The following is an 18872-nucleotide window of genomic DNA, read 5'->3' as shown; positions in this document are numbered from 1 at the left end:
TATATTGATTTATAGTAAATGAAGGCTGGTCTTTATTTTCATCTTATTGTGTGTTTTCTTGTGAATTTTGCTTTTTTTCTCTCTCTTTCTCTTATTAGAATGCATTCATGTGGGTCAAAATTGTTCTTGTTGTGAGTGGGTGTACTATAGTGTTCCCCGGTCAGCAGCGGGAAGTACGGGAACATTACTGGGCTGCTGCTCACTTTTCTCCCAAAGCCTCAAATCCCTCACTACAGGTAATGAAGCTCTTGACTTTCTTCCCACAGAACACTAACCTTCTAATATCAAGTGAAGGCAAGTTAACCTCAGCAATATATTCGTGGGATTGTCACGTTTAGTCCTAATGCCTAGTGCAGTTTCTTCGTTATGTTTGTTTTGATATTATGTAGCCATGACATCTTAACTGATGATAAGTATTTCTTTACATTAGAGGAAGATAACTACCAGTTCCATATTATATTACCTTTCACGTAAGATCCTTGTCTCATTTTTCAAAAGCAATCTTAAAGATAAATAAATAAATAAATAACTACCTTTAGTAGTACAGTATAGTAAACACACCTGCATGTCATTTTGACCTTGGGTCTTTTATATACCCTGGCTCATCTGAACTGAACTGGATTTGATTCACTGTCTGGCAGGTTTAGATTCAGATCAGTGTTGGCCTAGGCAGGTGACACCACAAATGTATATTTTTCAATCAGGTTGTAGTTCTAACCAACAAAATTATGGATATAGTTGGTAACATAAAAGGATATAGGAACACGGATAACTTAATCAAGTAGTACAATGGTAATGGTATATATAGGAAAGTCAAATGTAAAAATAGCTTTTCTTCTAAATTCTTGAAACTTTTAAGAATTTATTACTTTATGGAAATAGAACATTCTTAATTATCACGATCAATATATGGTGAGATGGTCTGGGTATAGGCAATAAAGAAAATATGAAACAATATTGTAGGTTTGCTTCAAAAGTACTGGCCAAATATTCTTAAATTTTGGAGGTATGTGGAATAGTAATAGGAATTTTGCACTCTTATGTTTCCTTGTTTGATGTTTTCAGTCATTCCCTCCTCTGTTCTACAACTGGCACTTCTGCTTGGAACTCCAGTTCAAGAAACATTTCTTAGAACATGATTTCCATCAACTGAATTCAAGTATTTGGAGCAAAGCCAAACATCACAGAAAGGTTGAAAGATTCCTTAGGCAAAAAGTAAACCTGCTGTCTATGAACAAGGTAACCATCTTGAAGTCCTTTGGTAAGTGTTGATCCATGCTGATGAAATATTGTGCCATCATCTATTTTTACTTTATCACTTTTTAATACATTATCTGCATTTTGATTATGAATATACTGTAAGCATCTATTTATCTATCTAATTTATATCCATCTATCTATATATGTATATATATATATATATATATATATATATATATATATATATATATATATATATATATATATATATATATATATACACACACACACACACACACACACACACACACACACACACACACACACACATATATATATATATATATATATATATATATATATATATATATATATATATATATATATATATATATATATATATATATATATATATATATATATATATATATATATATATATATATATATATATATATATATATATATATATATATGTGTGTGTGTGTGTGTGTGTGTGTGTGTGTGTGTGTGTGTGTGTGTGTTAAACATGTACTATATAGTTGTGGGAATTACCACAGCAGTATAGTAGTGATGGGGTTCTGCAGGGCACAAATGAAATACCTAAGATGGCAGCTGGGAAAGATATGTGTAGCAATACTTTAAGTGTTATATAGCCTATATGAATTTTTTTCTTTTGTGTTCATTTTTATGTTAAACTTCATTTTAGAATATTTTTATATCCCTCAACAGTGTGATATCTTGATATAATTCATTTAGAGGCTAGCTTGTATTTTTTTTTTCTTTTTAAGTGAGCTACCTTTTATGGAGAGCATACAGATGTCTGGTAGTGAGTCTTGAAGACTGAAGTGTGGTGAAAATGATGATGTTCCTAATGTGAGAAATCAGCCCATTACTTAGAGGTAATTGAGTGTAATTTAAGTAATTATATATAGTATGAGAATGATTGTTTGAAGCATAATACATATCATAGTTTTAAAGTGGATGATCAAATACATAGATGTTAGTAGACTACAGAAACAGAGTAAGATTATGAGAAGAGATTAATAAAAATTGTTCACACCTTGATAGTTTATTACCTTTTCATGTGGTATGTGGATTTTTTTCTATTTATAATTATGAACACACTTCCTTTATGAATGTTATTTTCCTTGCTGTTTGGAAACAGAGCAAGAAGTGGAGAGAGGAAGGCTGCTTTGAGCTTGATGTTTTATCTAGAAAGGTCTGGCTAACTATCCAGCTAGACTGAACCTCTAGTTCACTTAGTGATAGTGAGTCAGCTTGGTGTATTGGTGTGGGGTGGTGTTTTGTGAGTGGCAGCAAGAATGGTTCAAATATGAGGAGCACTGAACACTATGTTGATAGTTGTGTGGTCTTGTTTGGAAATGTCAATGGTATTGTAGCTGACAAATCACTAATTTGTGTGGCCATTATGATGCCCGTTGTTGGCCATGGAAAAAACCTTGGCATCCTACTTCATGGTGATGTGATAGCCTGTGCAGATTCTTGTTTTTAGGTAAAGAAAATGTCTCGGTTCTATTAGTCATTTTACTCTTCTTGTTGGTTATGTAATAACAAGAATTCCTGAACAAAGAATATAAAAATGAGGCTTGAAAAATGTTATTCGACCTACACAAAATGGCTCCTGCTTTTCACTGTTACTATGATATCTGTCCTGTTGTTCATATTTGAGGAAGATGGCTGTTATATCTTCTTAAATAATGTCTTAGGAACATCTCGGGTATAGGTGAATACGAAGGAGTTACTGGATGGCTACATGAAAGACCACAAGATAATTCAGAGGACACTACTTTCATTAAACAATATTGAAAAGAAAAAAGAAAAAGCTCATTTGTTACACAATAACATAAGAAAATGAGAGAAGCTGGAAGAGGTCGTTATGATAACACATGGTCTACTTCCATCCATCATCCTCCCTCCATCCTCCATCCTTCCATCCCTCTAATCTTGTATGGTAGAGCTCCCTATTGACTTAGTACTAACAATCTGAAACATGTTACATGATATTACTACTCATTGATGAAAATAAGGTGAAGGAACAAGCAATCATGAATGACAGTTAAGGTAATTGCAATTGATAAATTTGTAATCTGTGACCTACCATTTATTTTTTTTTTTCTTACAGAAAGACAGTTTAAACACATTACATATATCCACGTGGACTTAACAACTCCTTATGATTTCTCGCAACTTTCTTTATCTTTTAATTAGACTTGAATCTCTCTCTCTCTCTCTCTCTCTCTCTCTCTCTCTCTCTCTCTCTCTCTGTTAACACTATTTATAATTTTCTCAAATGATTATTCATCTCGCATGTAGTTTTCAAATGTAAAAAAAAAAAAACCCCTCTTATTTCATTTTATTTATTCATTTAATTTCTTTTCTGTTTGTGTGAGATATGTCGTGGTGGGTATAGTTGAGGTAGGTAGCCTATTCTACATTCTTACCAAGTTTAGTATATACCAGCAATCTAACGATGTCTATTGTAATATTTGTTTTCTTTTCCTTATTGTGGGTGAAAAGGATTTTATCGAAATTATTCTTCAGTTTTAATGTTTTCAGTCAAGTCTTCATGTTGATCTTTTGATACAAATAGTTACGATAATGTAATTATTTCTACATTATGTGGCATAACGTGGGACGTGTGCAAAATGTACTTGTATCCATCCTCTTGACTCTCCACGGGAGACGCTGAGGGCTATAGGATTAATGTAGCTGCATTGTAGACAGACTATATATCTCTCAGAGCTTGTGTGGCATGTACGCTTTATTTAAAGCTATCGATCGATCTATCCATGCAGATATTAGTTCATATGCATCATGAAAAATAGTACCACTTGTGATATCGATCGGCGTAATTATACTTCTCGTGAAGGAATCTGCATGTATACATGTACCTAAAGGCTTATTTCGTTCGGTAGTTAAAGAGAGGCAAAAAGGAATGTAGTATGAGGTGATTATGTAATATAGCTAATTATATAAACTTGCAAAGAAAGAAAAGAAAGGCTGTTGGTCTCATTTTACAAATATTTATATTCGAAAGCAAATATCAAAATGTGCAGGTGATGTCTACAATGTGGGACTTTATAAAGACAGCAGACAACTCCCTCAAATACTTTTACTTTGTTTCGGCGACTAAACTTTTCATTAAACTTGATCGCTCCCTCGGGTAGTTGACCATCCGGTAGTTCTTTGTGACTTAATTCTTATCTCATTAGCTGCTATATGATGTGCTATATGATGAAACATTTTGTCGATAGATAATAGAGAACTGGAGTGATTAATGTAGTAGAAGGCGAGGCGTATACTTACTCTCCATTGATTAACATTAACCAGAGAATAATATTGACTCGTTTAGAATACCCGTATTTTCTCTCACATACAAAGGAAATGGTACTCAGTAGTATGTAGAGCCGATTGGCATTTTTTTTCTGCACATGTCACACCCCGAAAATTATATTTTGGATCAAGAAAAGACCGACAAATCTAGGAGCAGCGTCGTGAAGAAGACTTCGGTTTTTCCGTGAATTAAATGGAATAATTTATTTCTTGATATCTAGGGCTTTACTTGGAACAGTAAAAAAATCAAGATTATCTTAAGTTTTATTCTGTTTTTTAGAGTAGTTGATACAGGTCAAAGAAGTGTATTTAATGTAGTAATCAATTTTTTCCCAAGCGTCTGTACCGACGCCTAAAATATCCATCAAATAATGACAAGCTTCACTTGATATTTTGTTTTGCCGTGTTTTGCACCATATATGTTGCAAAACCTAATTTATTATAATAAGGTAATCATTCATCAATATAACAAAAATACTTTCAGAATGCTCAACGTTATGGAATAAGGTGAAAATAATGGTTGAAGATAAAGTGTAGCTGGGCTCGCTGGTGTCTGGATGAGGGAGGACGCGTGGGCCGGCCCGCTCTCACCCGCCGCCCCGCACCTCCAGACGCCGCCCAGACCCGCTACTCGCTAGCCATAAGACACGTACTTCGCTCTCCACACCGTCTAGGACACGTAAGTATATTTTCTGTGCATTCTACACTGCTTATTCGGTCTGTGCATAACATATGGAATTGAGTGTAAGTTTCTGTGCGTAGGAATTAAGGTAATTGGTGTTGGCGGGGTGGGGTAGCGGGAGGCCGGTGATGGCGGCGCCTTGCAGCGTCCCCGCCGCCCGCCACCTCAAATCTCCCGCCAAAATATGCGGACCGACCTTTTTTGCGCGGGGAACAAGAAATTCCTTAAAAATTACAAATAATTTATACAATTAGGGGACGTGGTCAGTGTTGGTTTGCAGATTTTCTGCGTAGTACAAGTCCTCCGATATTGAGAAAATGGCGTCGTATTGGTGGTGGTAAAGGAATCAAGGCCAGGAATGTGCAGGCTTAACAGTTGTGTGGTGTTCAACCTAAACCGCGAGTTACTTTTGTAGCGATGATTTAGCGACTTGTAAAGGAAATAATATTAATCTTCAATATAATTGTTTTAGAAATTTACACAGGCATCACTTTGTATCCAATTCCTGAAACATACTTATAATTGCTGTCGATATTCATCTGGCTGGCCCTCCCAACAGTGTGATATGACGGAATATTCTTCGTAATTGACATTGGTGAAATGATTATGTACATTGGGAAGTGATGTAATGAATTTTTTTTTTAAAAGGGTGATCAGCCAAACTTCGTTGTGAGTCGCATGGATGTTGGTGCTTGGCGCTGGTGATGAACCTTCATCCTGTTGTTAGGGGTTGTTGGTTACTTTGGCACAAGAATATTATTTTAATTAAGTAGGAACACCATGGAATACAATGAATAGTGCGATAGTGACCAGTAATGTTAATGGACTGCTGGCAGTTTGTAAGGCACTTTACTCTCAAAATTCTCAAGCCGTATTTCAGGAATAAATTATTAATTTAGAGTAAAAGGCTGGTAAGTATTTAGCTGAGACGCGGCAGTATCAAGATCAAGAAGATGGCCGCCATCACAGCAAGAATGGCAGGACTGGGTGTCTAATAATTTTTACCAACCTTTTATCCCTCCCTCCATTCCTTTTTTTTTTTTTTTTTTTTTTGATAGTCTCTCTCTCTCTCTCTCTCTCTCTCTCTCTCTCTCTCTCTCTCTCTCTCTCTCTCTCTCTCTCTCTCTCTCTCTCTCTCTCTCTCTCTCTATATATATATATATATATATATATATATATATATATATATATATATATATATTAGGTGTCTCTAACTCACACCCTGCAGGATATGTGGCCTACTAGGCTTCTTTCCTTTGGCTTGCTATCTCCAAGGAGCGAAAAAAAAAATCCTCATTGTAATCAGGTGTTGAGAAATGAATGCTACTTTTGCTTGAGAATTGAATTTTGCCGTCTTAATTTATAATGTTATTACAGATATAATGGGAAACAACATAAGGTATAGCATCTCTTTGAAAGAGTGCCAAACACATGCAGGAAAAAAAATAGTAATAATAATAATAATAATAATAAAGACATCCACTAGCATGAGTCTTCAAGTTGAAGATTCCCAATATATATATATATATATATATATATATATATATATATATATATATATATATATATATATATATATATTATAGTTTGATATTCTGTAACTCTAATGGTAAGGGTTAATCGTGGGAGAAGGGGCTAAGGTTATCTCCACATTTCCTTAAACTGCTGAATGCAAGCATCAAATAAATCTGGTTAATGAAATACCTACAGGAGAGCCATCTGGCCCCTTGTATCAGCTATGCCATATATATATATATATATATATATATATATATATATATATATATATATATATATATATATATATATATATATTATAAAGGAAATTGTTCATTGGCATACTGCGAGAGCATTGTGTGCATGTTAGACTATTCTTGTAGAAATTGCTTTTTCAATGAGCTAGAAACATGTACAATATCAACTATGAATAAAGATTCAGGACCAAAGCAGGACAACTTGCAGTGTATGCAAGGTAGTGGTAAAAAGTCTGATTATGAATATGTTGTAATTCATGTGAAGTCAGGTATCATGCTTGCTGTGAAAATGTAAACAAAGAGAAAGGTCAGTGTTTAAAGAAGCTGGTGGACATTCACTGTATTTGTAGATAGTGCAAACCTGAGATAAAGAATGCTATTCAAAGAGCAAACCAGATGGAGAGGCACAATGGGGAATTGAAGAAACTAGAGGAGACGAAAAGGAAATTTGAAAATATCAAAACCGCCAATTATCAAGATTAAAGATCAAATTAAGACTGAAGTGAGAAATGAGATAAATAAGTATTGGAGGAGGAAACCCTGCTCTAAAGAACACAGAAGTGAGAAATGAGATAAATAAGCATTGGAGGAGGAAACCCTGCTCTAAAGAACAATTGAAGAGCATTAGATCAGATGGAAGGCATACAAGAGAAAGAGGATAGGCAAAATAGGAGAAACAACCTAGTTCTCTATAACACAAGTCCAACAAAGAAATACCTAATGAAAGACAGGATGAGGACCTGGAAAGGTGCAGTGACATTATGCAGAACTCTTGGAATAGCTAACAGATCATATGAAGTGGTGATATGAGTAGTGAATGTAATCAGGTTTGAAAAAAAGTGAAAATAGGAACAGACCAGTCCTGCTGAAGCTTTCCAGGGAAGCACAAAATGGGAAGTTTGGAAAAATGCTGAATAGCTAAAATATGAGACCCAATGAAGAAAAGGGTGGAGATCTCTCTAGACCTCACAGAATAACATAGACCAGGACAGTATGTTAAGAAATGAACAGAAAGAACGAGGGGGGGGAAAGTGAAGTAAGCCTGTACTTAAAAAGATGGGAAATTATGCAGAGCAGAAGGGTTTAGAGAAAGAACATAGTAAGAAAGTTTGGTCTAGTAAACAATGATAGTTATGTACAAAGTAATATTTATCATAAAGAGGACACCAGCTCCATAAAATTGTTTAATATACAAAGATTATCAAAGACTAAGGTAATGGAGGTGGAGGAATTAATAAAAAATGAGATGGATATATTGTGTTTAAGGCTGTCTATATTAGGACTGGGCAATCAAGGAATTGGTGGACTTTTCAGTTTCAACTTCTGTATTTGGTAAAGTAGGCAGGGCTGCATGGCAGGTGAAGTAGTCCCGAGCGAGGGGCATTTGATAACGAGAGAGAGATAGAGATAGAGAATGATTTTAATCTGATAATTGGCTATCAAACTGTCAGTGCTGCACTCGTGGGAATTTTGCAATCTGCCACATCTAGATCAAAAGAGAGGGAAGGAGAGAGACAGTTGTCACATTAGCAGGTTCAAAAACATATAATATAAATAATTTACACCAATTTACTTACAGACTAGTAGTACATAAACACAAAACCCAAATGGAAAGCAAACTACTAGAAACACATGTGTAATCCTACCACTAACCACAGAGAAAATATATCCTACCAAAAGAGCACACAAATACTATAAATCCTAAGGGGGTGGGGGCAAGGTACACTCTACATCACCCAATGGTAGTGGAGGGCAGCAGGCCAGCCAGGTACTGTGCAGTCGTCCAACAGAGCCAGGAGTGAGAATCATCCTCTCAAGGTAGGCAGGACCTTCTCAGAACAGGAGTAAGTCCGATTCTGGCTTTGGCTTTTGGTGGTGCGAGGATGGTCGAGGTAAGGTCGGTTTTGCCTGAACCGTTGCACTTCCGAGACCTCACCGAAGCGCCGGCCTTAACGAAACACAGCAGCTGCAGGTAAATGGAGGAGTGTTTGAGGACAGTGAAGGATAGTAGGGTCGTTTAGGGTGATCAGAGGCGGGCGAAGAGGAGGGCTTGTTATGTGTGCGTAACACAGTGCAAAGGTGACTGATGATGTACAGGCAAGTCTGGTGTTGGTATGCTCATCCCTATTTTCCCTTTGTCTGTCCACCTGTTCCCCTGGCTGCCCAGTCCTAGTGGAGACAGCCTAACAGAAAGGCAACATTAAATAGAGAAAATAGTCTTTTTTTTTTTTTTCAAGAATTACTCGGAAGTTGCAAATCTTTTAAGTTAGACTAATAGCTTGATCATCCACCTAGCTGCCTTACATCATATTTTTATAAATCATTAGAATTGTACTTAGATCTTCATTCACTTTCAATTGTTGTACATCCATCCAGTCTTTTGTCATTATTCTATTCAGATTATTGTATATGTATATATATTGTATATGTACATTGGTCTTAATTTTGTAATGCTGCTTTTTGTAGATATTCAAGATGTAATTCATTCCAAGATAATCAAGTGAACTGCCTAAGAATCATGCGTTTTGTCTCTAGGATCTATTTAAACATGTTTTGTGAACTAGACAATGGTTAGCAGACAAATGTTTTGTTTCAGTTTTAACAATGGCTGAAGACAGTCCAGTTGAGACACCAAAGCGGAAGCGCGGACGTCCCCCAAAGGCTGAGAGTGAGAAAGTAACCCCCAAGCGCAAGGCGGAGGCAGATGAAGGAACTGTCCCGAAGAGGGGCAGAGGCAGACCTAAGGGTAGCAAAAATAAGGGATCTGGAAATAAGAAGCCTGTATCTAAGGGCACGGTGAGCATGAGACACTTTGAGTTTCAGGCAGTAGTATGTCAGATGTCTGAAGTAGATATTTAATTTACTTTGTTACAAATTCCTCTTTACAGTTTGGATTGGTCATTCTCTCTCTCTCTCTCTCTCTCTCTCTCTCTCTCTCTCTCTCTCTCTCTCTCTCTCTCTCTCTCTCTCTCTCTGTGTGTGTGTGTTTACCTAGTTGTATTGTACTGAGTTCGAGCGGGGCTCATAGTGTCTCGTCTCCATTTATCCAATTTCTCCCTAAAGTTATGCACATTATGTGCTGTAACAACTTCATTATTCAATGCATTCCACTTTTCCACCGTACTGTGTGGAAGTCTGTATTTTCCAATATCCTTCATACACTGTCTCATCCTGATTTTCTTTACTTGACCTCTTGTCCTTCCATCCTCTTTTGTCAACAGCACTAGGTTTTCCTTGTTTATCTTTTCAATGCCATTGACTATCTTGTAGATTGTTATTAGATCATCTTGTTCTCTTTTATCTTGTAAGGTTGGTAGTCCCATTTTCTTCATGTTAGGTCCTTCAGTTCTGGCACCATCTTTGTAGCAATCCTGTATCCATTCTAATCTTCTTATATCTTTTATATAACTCAGAGACCACACCACAGCTGCATATTCTAGCTTTGGACGTATCATGCTTGTGATGTTTTTTTCGTCATATCTTTGTCCATAAATTGGACATCTTGCATTAGTCAACATTTTATATGATATACCAAATATCTTGTATGTTTTTCAGGGTTCAGATTATCTGTTTAAGCACTGCTAGATCTTTTTCATCTTTAGTCTTCATTATTTGTTCCTTTCCTGTCAAATAGTCCCATACCAGTCTCCTTTTGCTCTTTCCTAGTGTGTGTGTGTGTGCACATCTAGTTTTAGTTATGTTGTCTGATTATATGTGTATGTGAATGAATGTTCTGTTTTTCCAAGCCCATTTCCTTCTTTACTTTAATGTCTTTTTAGCATGTATTTAATCTTTTATATTTCAAGTTCTATATTTATATTTTGTGTAGTTACATACTGTATTTATTTTTACCCTCTAACCCCCATCTACCCTTGAATCTCAATGCTGCCTTTACATGCTTCTTTGAAGGTATTCCATCCCAAGTCTTTCCTCAATGCCTCTATTGTGGCATAACCTGGTGCATTAAGTGCCATTTTAGCTACTTTATTTTATCCTACATCTAACTTATAGTTAATTTTTATTCCATTTATAGTCTGACCCTTTTATGAAGATCACTTAGGCGTTGGCTTTTTCGGGGATTTCCCGGCCTGTGGCGCTGTCACACTTATATCATTATGACCACAGGTCTATGTTAATCCATGGGTCACTTCCTCTCCTGCTACCACCCAGGATGAGAGAGAGAGAGAGAGAGAGAGAGAGAGAGAGAGAGAGAGAGACAGACAGACAGACAGATTCTTCTCAAATTTTAGTAATTTATGAGCAAGTATAGATCTCTGATGGAAATATATTTGCATGAAATATAAATTCTATATATATATATATATATATATATATATATATATATATATATATATATATATATATATATAGAGAGAGAGAGAGAGGGGGTAGGTGGTGTGTGAGAAGCAAGGTTCTCATTGACATATAGGCTCTAATCCCTTAATTTGCCCAGCACAAGTTTTGGCAGCGCCCCAAGCCGGGAAATCCCCGAAAAAGCCAACGCCTAAGTGATCTTCATAAAATGGTCAGACTATAAACACATCCATGCCATACATGATGCTTGGAATGGCTGTGCTCTTTCCGACTTCTTGCAGCATATCACACTTGCTTGCTCTCATCCTGGCTTCACTTCCTAGTCAGCCTACTCACTTGTTTACCAAGCTCATCTTTTTATTTTTTGCTTTCACACAGCCATTTCAACTAATCCACATTCCCAGGTACTTGTATTCATCAGTCTGTTGCACCTCGTTCTTTCCCAGTCTCCATGCTGAGTTTTTATCATTATCTGACATCTTAACAACCATTACCTTGCTTTTCTCACTACCAAAACTCACTTTAAGGTCTTCTCCATACCTATCTACAACAACTGAATTTGGAGCTCATCTGCTGAATCACTTGTGACTACCACATCATCTGCATCCCAGAGCACACCTATCCTGTTATCCCCCATCCTTACTCCTCCTGCATTCATTCTTCTCATTCTGGTAGCCAATTTCTCTGTATATAAACTGAAGAGGGTTGGTGAAAATGTACAACCTTACCTAACTCCTTTTTTCATTTGAGCCTAGTCTGTATCTAGTCCTGGTATCCGAATACATACTTTGCATTATGCTAACTATCTTTGCACTCTATCCAATCTTTTTCTAAGACTGTGTATCATTCTTTTATTCACCTTGTCATATGCTTTCTCTATATCCAAAAAACCTAAGTATAAATTACCATCTTTCCTTTTCTTCTCACTCAATTCATTCACCGTAAACATGTGTTTAGCTCTGCTATCTACACAGAAATCATTCTGTTCTTCAGCCAGTGCTCCAGTTTGTTCAATCCATTTACACAATCTTTCAACACTGCATTTAACACTTTACTTCCTGTATTTAATAATGCAGTTGGCCTACAGTTCAACTCAATTACTCATATAGCCTACTTTGTGGAACAGTCACCCTACATTCATTCCACACTCTTGGCACTTTCCTCTTCCCATACCTGGTTAAAAAAGCTCAGTCATCCTATCAGTCATAACTTCTCCATTTTTGTATATCTCACATGGTATCTCATTGTGCCCAGCCTCTTCCCATTCTTTTGCTCCCCCACATTTCTCCACCTCCACCCTGCTGATTCACTCAGCTCATTTACATTCTTCCTCTCCAATGTCACTTTTCTTTCACATAAAACACCTCTCTTACACCACCAATCTTCTCCCACAATTTTTATCACTTCTCATTTCTTCCTTACCTGTCACCACTGCCCATTCACCTTCAGTGTCTCCATATTTTCACTGTCAGGCATCCTGTTACCCCTCAAGAATCTTTACCATTCTTTATCACTGTTCACTTTTCTGAGGGACTAAATCACACATCTCTCCTACCTACCTGTAACATTCATTATCTTCTGCTTCATCACTTGCTGCTGCCTCACATGTGCTGTCCATGCTTTCTGGTATTCACTTTCTGCCTCTTCAATTTCATGCCTCTTCCTCAACTGCCTACACCTCCAATTCAATCTTTCTTTCCTGGCATCCCTGTATGCTTGCTTTGTGGCACATGTTCTCTCATACATTTATTATTATGCTCTCATACATTTATTATTATGTAGTGTTAGGCTTTGTCAGAGATATGGGTCTTGATAGGTTGCATCCCTCCCTTATTTACCTGGTGCTTTGTCAGATACAGGTCTCGTTAGGTTGCATCCCTCCCTTATTTACCTGGTAATATGAGGAAATAACTAGTCATTTCATGTAGTATATTATATTCATGCTGCAAGTGGTAGTATGGGTACTGTGTAATCTTCACTTGTATTAATTTTTTCTTGGAGCTCACAAGGGGACTAAGGGTGCAAATTTATTTTTATATTTTCAAAGCTTCTATTCTCGCCTATATATACTTTCCACAACCGTTTGGTGTCTAGTAAGTACTTGTATTACAAATAATTGTAAATAAACTAGTAGTTGGGTGTGTATCTGGCAACTCACACATCTCAAGGCCATGGTTTCTACACCTGCAGTTCTCAAGAGAATAATATTCTTTCCTTGCTATTACTGTAGCACCGTTTCTTATGTATTTTTACATTACTGATTATAGACTTGAGAAGTAACTCCCTAGAAAAATAACGTACCTTTTAATGTGATGAATCTTTAGGGAACAGCAGCTTGCCTGTTGTAGCCAACCCTTCAAGAATATCATTGCAGCAAAAAATAAATAAATAAAATGGAACTGCACCGTTCAACTACCTCTGATTGTACAAATTATACCATTTGTCCAACTCTTTGCATAAAAATTCAACTTGTCATTCATACCCTGCCTTATAGTTTGGATGGTGTTGCCATGTTGTAACCTGTGAACAGGTCACCTAATTGAACAAGTGGAAAAAGCTTTGTCTTCATTAATGAAAAAACAGATTGCTGGGGACAGGATTTGTGAAACTACAATTTGTGAAAGCATAGTGGTTGCATAATGACCATTCACACTCGCTCCCTCATACCCACTCTCAACTTGCTACCTACCTCTGACTGAACATTCCATGCATCAGTAGATGATGCATGGACGTTTCAGGTGCCTCATATTACTACTATTCTATATTCATTTGGTTGCAATACAAGGGAGTTTAGAGGACAGGTGTGTCAGTGCTGCCACAGAAACTATGGAGTGCACTCATCACAACAATCACCACCCACACTGAAATGAACTGAACATTATGCCTCATCTATTGCATTGACCTCGTGTAATTGAGATAACTTCTATTGCCATCATTATATCCATTTGGTTGGAATGTAATACTTGTTTTTCATAGATTTTATGTACTGTAGTCTTGAAATATTAGTAAGGAAGTTTAAATAATATGGAGTGGATTAGTTCAATTTACACTAAATTTTTTGTAGGAAAAAAAATACAAACTACTACTGTGTACAAGTAGTGCAGTGTCTCCCAAACATCTTTTGGTTTCCTTTTGGTTTCTACTGAAATTTTTTTATAATAACTAGAGGCCAAAAGATAGAATATTTGGCAAGTCAGGAATGAATGTTTATATAAATCTTGCATATGTAGAGCAATTTTAAAAGCTGTAATATGGCTCAAAGTATATATGTGTATGTATGTATGTATTGAACACTGCCATTTACCATGTTCTTTAATTTCCAGGGAAGGCGAGGTCGTCCTCCAAAGAACCCTCCTGCGGCAAAAGAGGAAGCTGCTTCAGAGGAGTCACCTGAGGATGCTGAGTAAGGAGTGATGCTGCTGTCGCTGCTGCTGCTGCACTCTTCAACCACCACACCCCTGAAAGTAGCTGCCTTTGGAAGGACCACAGTTACCCTCATTAAGAGGAACTAGTTAACGGAAAATGGATCCTGCTGTTTTTTTGACGAGGAATTTTATTTCTTAGTGACTAAGGAAACCTTCTCTTAAATTTGCAGCTCTTACTTATACCCCTATAATATATACATGTGCTTTAAGGCCTCAATGTCTTTGTACTTCCAAATAGCATAAAAGTACCTATTTTTCTATATATTTACATCCATAACTGCTTTTTAATTAGGATTTCTTTAGGGGTCAAGCAGGGGCATGGTGGTCCATATAACCTTGGTTTTTGTAAGTGTTCTCGTACTGCAGGTGTTGTATTAGTAGGTGTTCTTATAAATTTTAATAACATTTAATAACATTCTCTTTACTACAGTACAAAATGATCAATATCATTTAAATTTACTTGTTTTTAGTGCTTTACTTTTGGTGTGAAGTTCCTTTCTTTTTGGAACAGTGTCCCTAGTGACCTTCAATATCTCATGGTTTTAGATCTGAAAAGTGTTGAAGGTTGTCTCAAGTATTACTTTTTGTGGGACCAATAGTTCCCAGTGATTGGATTTTGTAACATCATAGCGGATTTTTGGCATTTGTCTTGTTTACTACTATTTCAATAAATGTTTCAGTGGTAAATAAATTTTTCCTTCCTTAATTATTATTACGTGCAAATACTCTCATCATATATAAAGATTTTTTGCTTGGTTCCTAGGCTGGTAAGAAAGGTCTTTGCCCCAGGCTTGATCGTCAAGTAGTAAAATAACTAATTCATACATTCTTCATACAGGGTGTGAACTAGTTTCTGTTTAGAGATAAATACTGGTCCAGTCATACTGGTAATTCTAAGCAGAAAATGTTTTTAACACATTTTAGAAGATCTTGTTTATTGGGTGAAATTCAAGTGTGGTGGGGTGATGGCAACCTTTTGAGTTGTAGACACAAACAAGTTTAGGGGTATTAAAGTATCCCATATTGTGAGACAAGTAGTATTGATCCATGTCAAAGGGGTATTAAAGTATCCCATATTGTGAGACAAGTAGTATTGATCCATGTCAAGACGAGTTGTACTGATGTCCTTGTGAGTTACTCATAAGCACGTACATCAATGACAGGCTTTAATTACAGCCATGCTATTAATATGTAAAGCTTATGAGTATGCATGCACATCAATTACTACTCTCAATATGGGATACTGTAATACCCCAAAACTTGTCAAATGATTACATAACATGAGTATAGTCAGCTCACCACACTTGAATTTCATTCCACACCAGAACAAGATCTCAAAAATGTATTTTAAGAACATTTTCTGCTTAAAATAATCTGTACTTTCACTTTCAGCAATGTCCACAAACTTGGTTATACTTTACAGGGGTAAGTAATTTCAAAATCAGGATTCAAAAGTGACGGCCTTAACCTGGAAGTGTTACTAAGAACACTAATACAAAAAAATTCCTGAATATGATGGTAACTGATTATATTTGGTGGGCCTTTGTGTTCAAGGTAAGTAACATTAACAAGAAATTGAGAAAATGCATTTGAAAGTTCCTGCTCACTCTCCATTCCACACCAGAGCTGGAGGGAGGAGAGTGCTAGTAAAGGGGCGTGTGTCTGATATGAACTGTGAAACACTTTACTCATCATTGGCGGTCACTCACTGGCTGTTGAGGTGCTAATGCATCCCACCTCTCAAGAGCTTACTTCAACTGTGCTGAGATTGTGGTCATGTGTCAAAATAAAAATAAAATCCATTATTATTAGAAATGTTGACATGGCCACTTCTGAATGGATTCACGGTATGATACCTATACCATGTGTTTCAGCAGGATTTTGCCTATTCAAAAGAAGTGAAAACTCAATTTTGACCAACATGTCACTTACCTCACTTCAGCAGAGGCACCACATGTATCAAATGATTAATTATAAGACTTCACATGTGTACTACTAAACATTGAGTCATGCGAAATCTTCAATTCATTTACTTTTGTTTGTTTGGTATTTTATTTAAAAGATCAAATTTAGTTTTCAAGATCTTGTAAACACTTTTTACTGTCACTCTAATTCCATAGTTATACTGTAACAGGAGCAGTTTCTGTGGATACTGGCAAATAAGTTACCTAAAGTCGAAAAGGTTGTATGCACATTAGCATTTTGAGGCATTGTTTAACCAAGACAAAATTCAAACATCAAATATAGTGGCAAGGGTGGTAAGCAAAGCAGAGAAATAACATTTCCACACACCTTGCATTGCTTTTAGTTATGCAATACAATCTGAATATATTCACTGTCACAGTCTTGGAAGGGATCTTTGTAATCTGACTAACCAGCACTTCACTGGGCCTTTTTTTTTATCAATTACAATTTTTTGTTGCCCTTGGCCAATTTGCCTTTCTTACATCAGCTGATTTGCTGCTAACCATCATTCTTTCCACACATTCTGCTGGGCATGTGTGGTACCACAGTGTATCATTTTATTTGTCTTTTATTACATCCATACTATTATTGCATAATGTTTATTGGTAATCAATATCAGTGTGTTATTGTCACTTGTCTTGTCACGGGATACTGTAAAGTCTTAGAAATCTTGAATGAATTTTTTCACAATATCAGATCTTCACCATGGATACTACTCTGGCTCTGCCATTGTATCTGTCATTAGGCCACACTTGAATTTGATGCCACAGGTGAACAACTCAAAATGCATACGTACATACAACATTTCTCCACAATAACCTGTACTTTCCTTCTACCAATATTCACAGAAATTTGTGTTTACACCCTGTATGTTGAAATTTGCCTTGTATAAAAAATTGATAATACAAACATACCACTAGAACATGCAGCATGAAACTTGGTGCTGAGAAAAACTTGAGGCAAAGTTGCAGCCAGTGACCACCTTTCTTACCAGGATAAAAACCAAATCCACCTGAAATGAAAGAATTATACAGTTTTGTGTTCATGAGGAAAGGCAAGTGTGTGTGTGTGTGTGTGTGTGTGTGTGTGTGTGTGTGTGTGTGTGTGTGTGTGTGTGTGTGTGTGTGTGTGTTAGTTGAGCATTACTATATCATAATATAAGCACAAAGCAAAAAATAACAGCCAAGATGAATAACAAAAATGAGGATGATTAGAAATTAATCTACCTCTGGTTAATTTTTTTTCAGTAAAGATGAGAAATGAGTTGAGTTACTGCAATAATGCATTGGATGGGTTCCTGCTGTTCTTAGAAAACCTCAGCCATCTCGGAAAATAATTTCTTAGCGAGTTGAGTTTGAAAACTAGCCTTGCTAGCCTATGGGTTGTAGTGATGCACACAATGATCTCCAAAGCATCAAAGATACAGAGTGGCATTCAGTAACAATTCTATGCTCAATAAGCATGAGAGGCTTGTGGGTAAGTACTGAGCACTAGGCATTATCAGCGATTATCAGTGATATTCGGAACAATTTGTCATACTCCAGTAAAAACATCTATGTACACTTATACAAACAAATTGTTTCTTGTCACAAAACAAAAAATAAAGTAATTGGTTATGAACAGTTTACAATTTTTAATGTTATTTATTATAATTGTATTATTTTTAAGAACAGGGAAAACTCATTCACTGCATCACTGCAAATTTCATTGATATCCTCAGTACTTATCTGTAAGTCTTTTCAGTTACGATCATAAGATAAGTAAGTACAGGGAAGCTGCGTATGCTGTCATACCTACACATGGCATCCCTATACAAAACATATCTATTTCTACTTATTACCCTCATCCATATATTTGTATAATCTTCTAAAGCTCCCTAAAGACTCAAAATTAATAATCTGATTACTGAGTCTGTTCCATTCCTCTAGCATTCTATTTGCAAACCAATTCCTTCGATATCTTTCTTGAACCTAAATTTTCCAAGCTTTTCAAGTTATGCATAAATAAATATTAACAAATATTGGAGCCACTTACTAGTTTCCTGTCATTGGCATACTGCTGTGTAAATACTGTAGGCCTTTTCACTGATGACTATCAGGAAATAACATTTTTGTTTTAACATTCTCCTACATACACAGGAATACTATGGATTATAAAGGTAAAAAAATACATTACA

General features: G+C 36.2%; 1 protein-coding gene across 3 annotated transcripts; it reads left to right on the top strand.

Annotated features, from left to right (window-relative positions):
- Nucleotides 1-161: 161 nt before the first annotated feature.
- LOC123508027 (high mobility group protein HMG-I/HMG-Y-like) lies at nt 162-15418 on the top strand. Of its 3 annotated transcripts, none has more exons than XM_045261389.1 (6): nt 162-236; nt 1066-1239; nt 5041-5235; nt 9589-9788; nt 11446-11517; nt 14630-15418. In XM_045261389.1, the coding sequence occupies exons 4-6, from the start codon at nt 9597-9599 to the stop codon at nt 14711-14713; spliced, it is 348 nt and encodes a 115-aa protein (XP_045117324.1). In that variant the 5' UTR covers nt 162-236; nt 1066-1239; nt 5041-5235; nt 9589-9596; the 3' UTR covers nt 14714-15418. The 3 variants fall into 3 exon arrangements, with proteins under 3 accessions (XP_045117324.1, XP_045117323.1, XP_045117325.1); XM_045261388.1 differs by having other exon boundaries at nt 1066-1261; XM_045261390.1 differs by lacking the exon at nt 11446-11517 and having other exon boundaries at nt 1066-1261.
- Nucleotides 15419-18872: the final 3454 nt, after the last annotated feature.

This window comes from Portunus trituberculatus, chromosome 24 (genome assembly GCF_017591435.1).
Source record: "Portunus trituberculatus isolate SZX2019 chromosome 24, ASM1759143v1, whole genome shotgun sequence".
NCBI classification, from domain to species: Eukaryota; Metazoa; Arthropoda; class Malacostraca; order Decapoda; family Portunidae; genus Portunus; species Portunus trituberculatus.
This window is presented reverse-complemented; position numbering and strand designations above follow the sequence as displayed.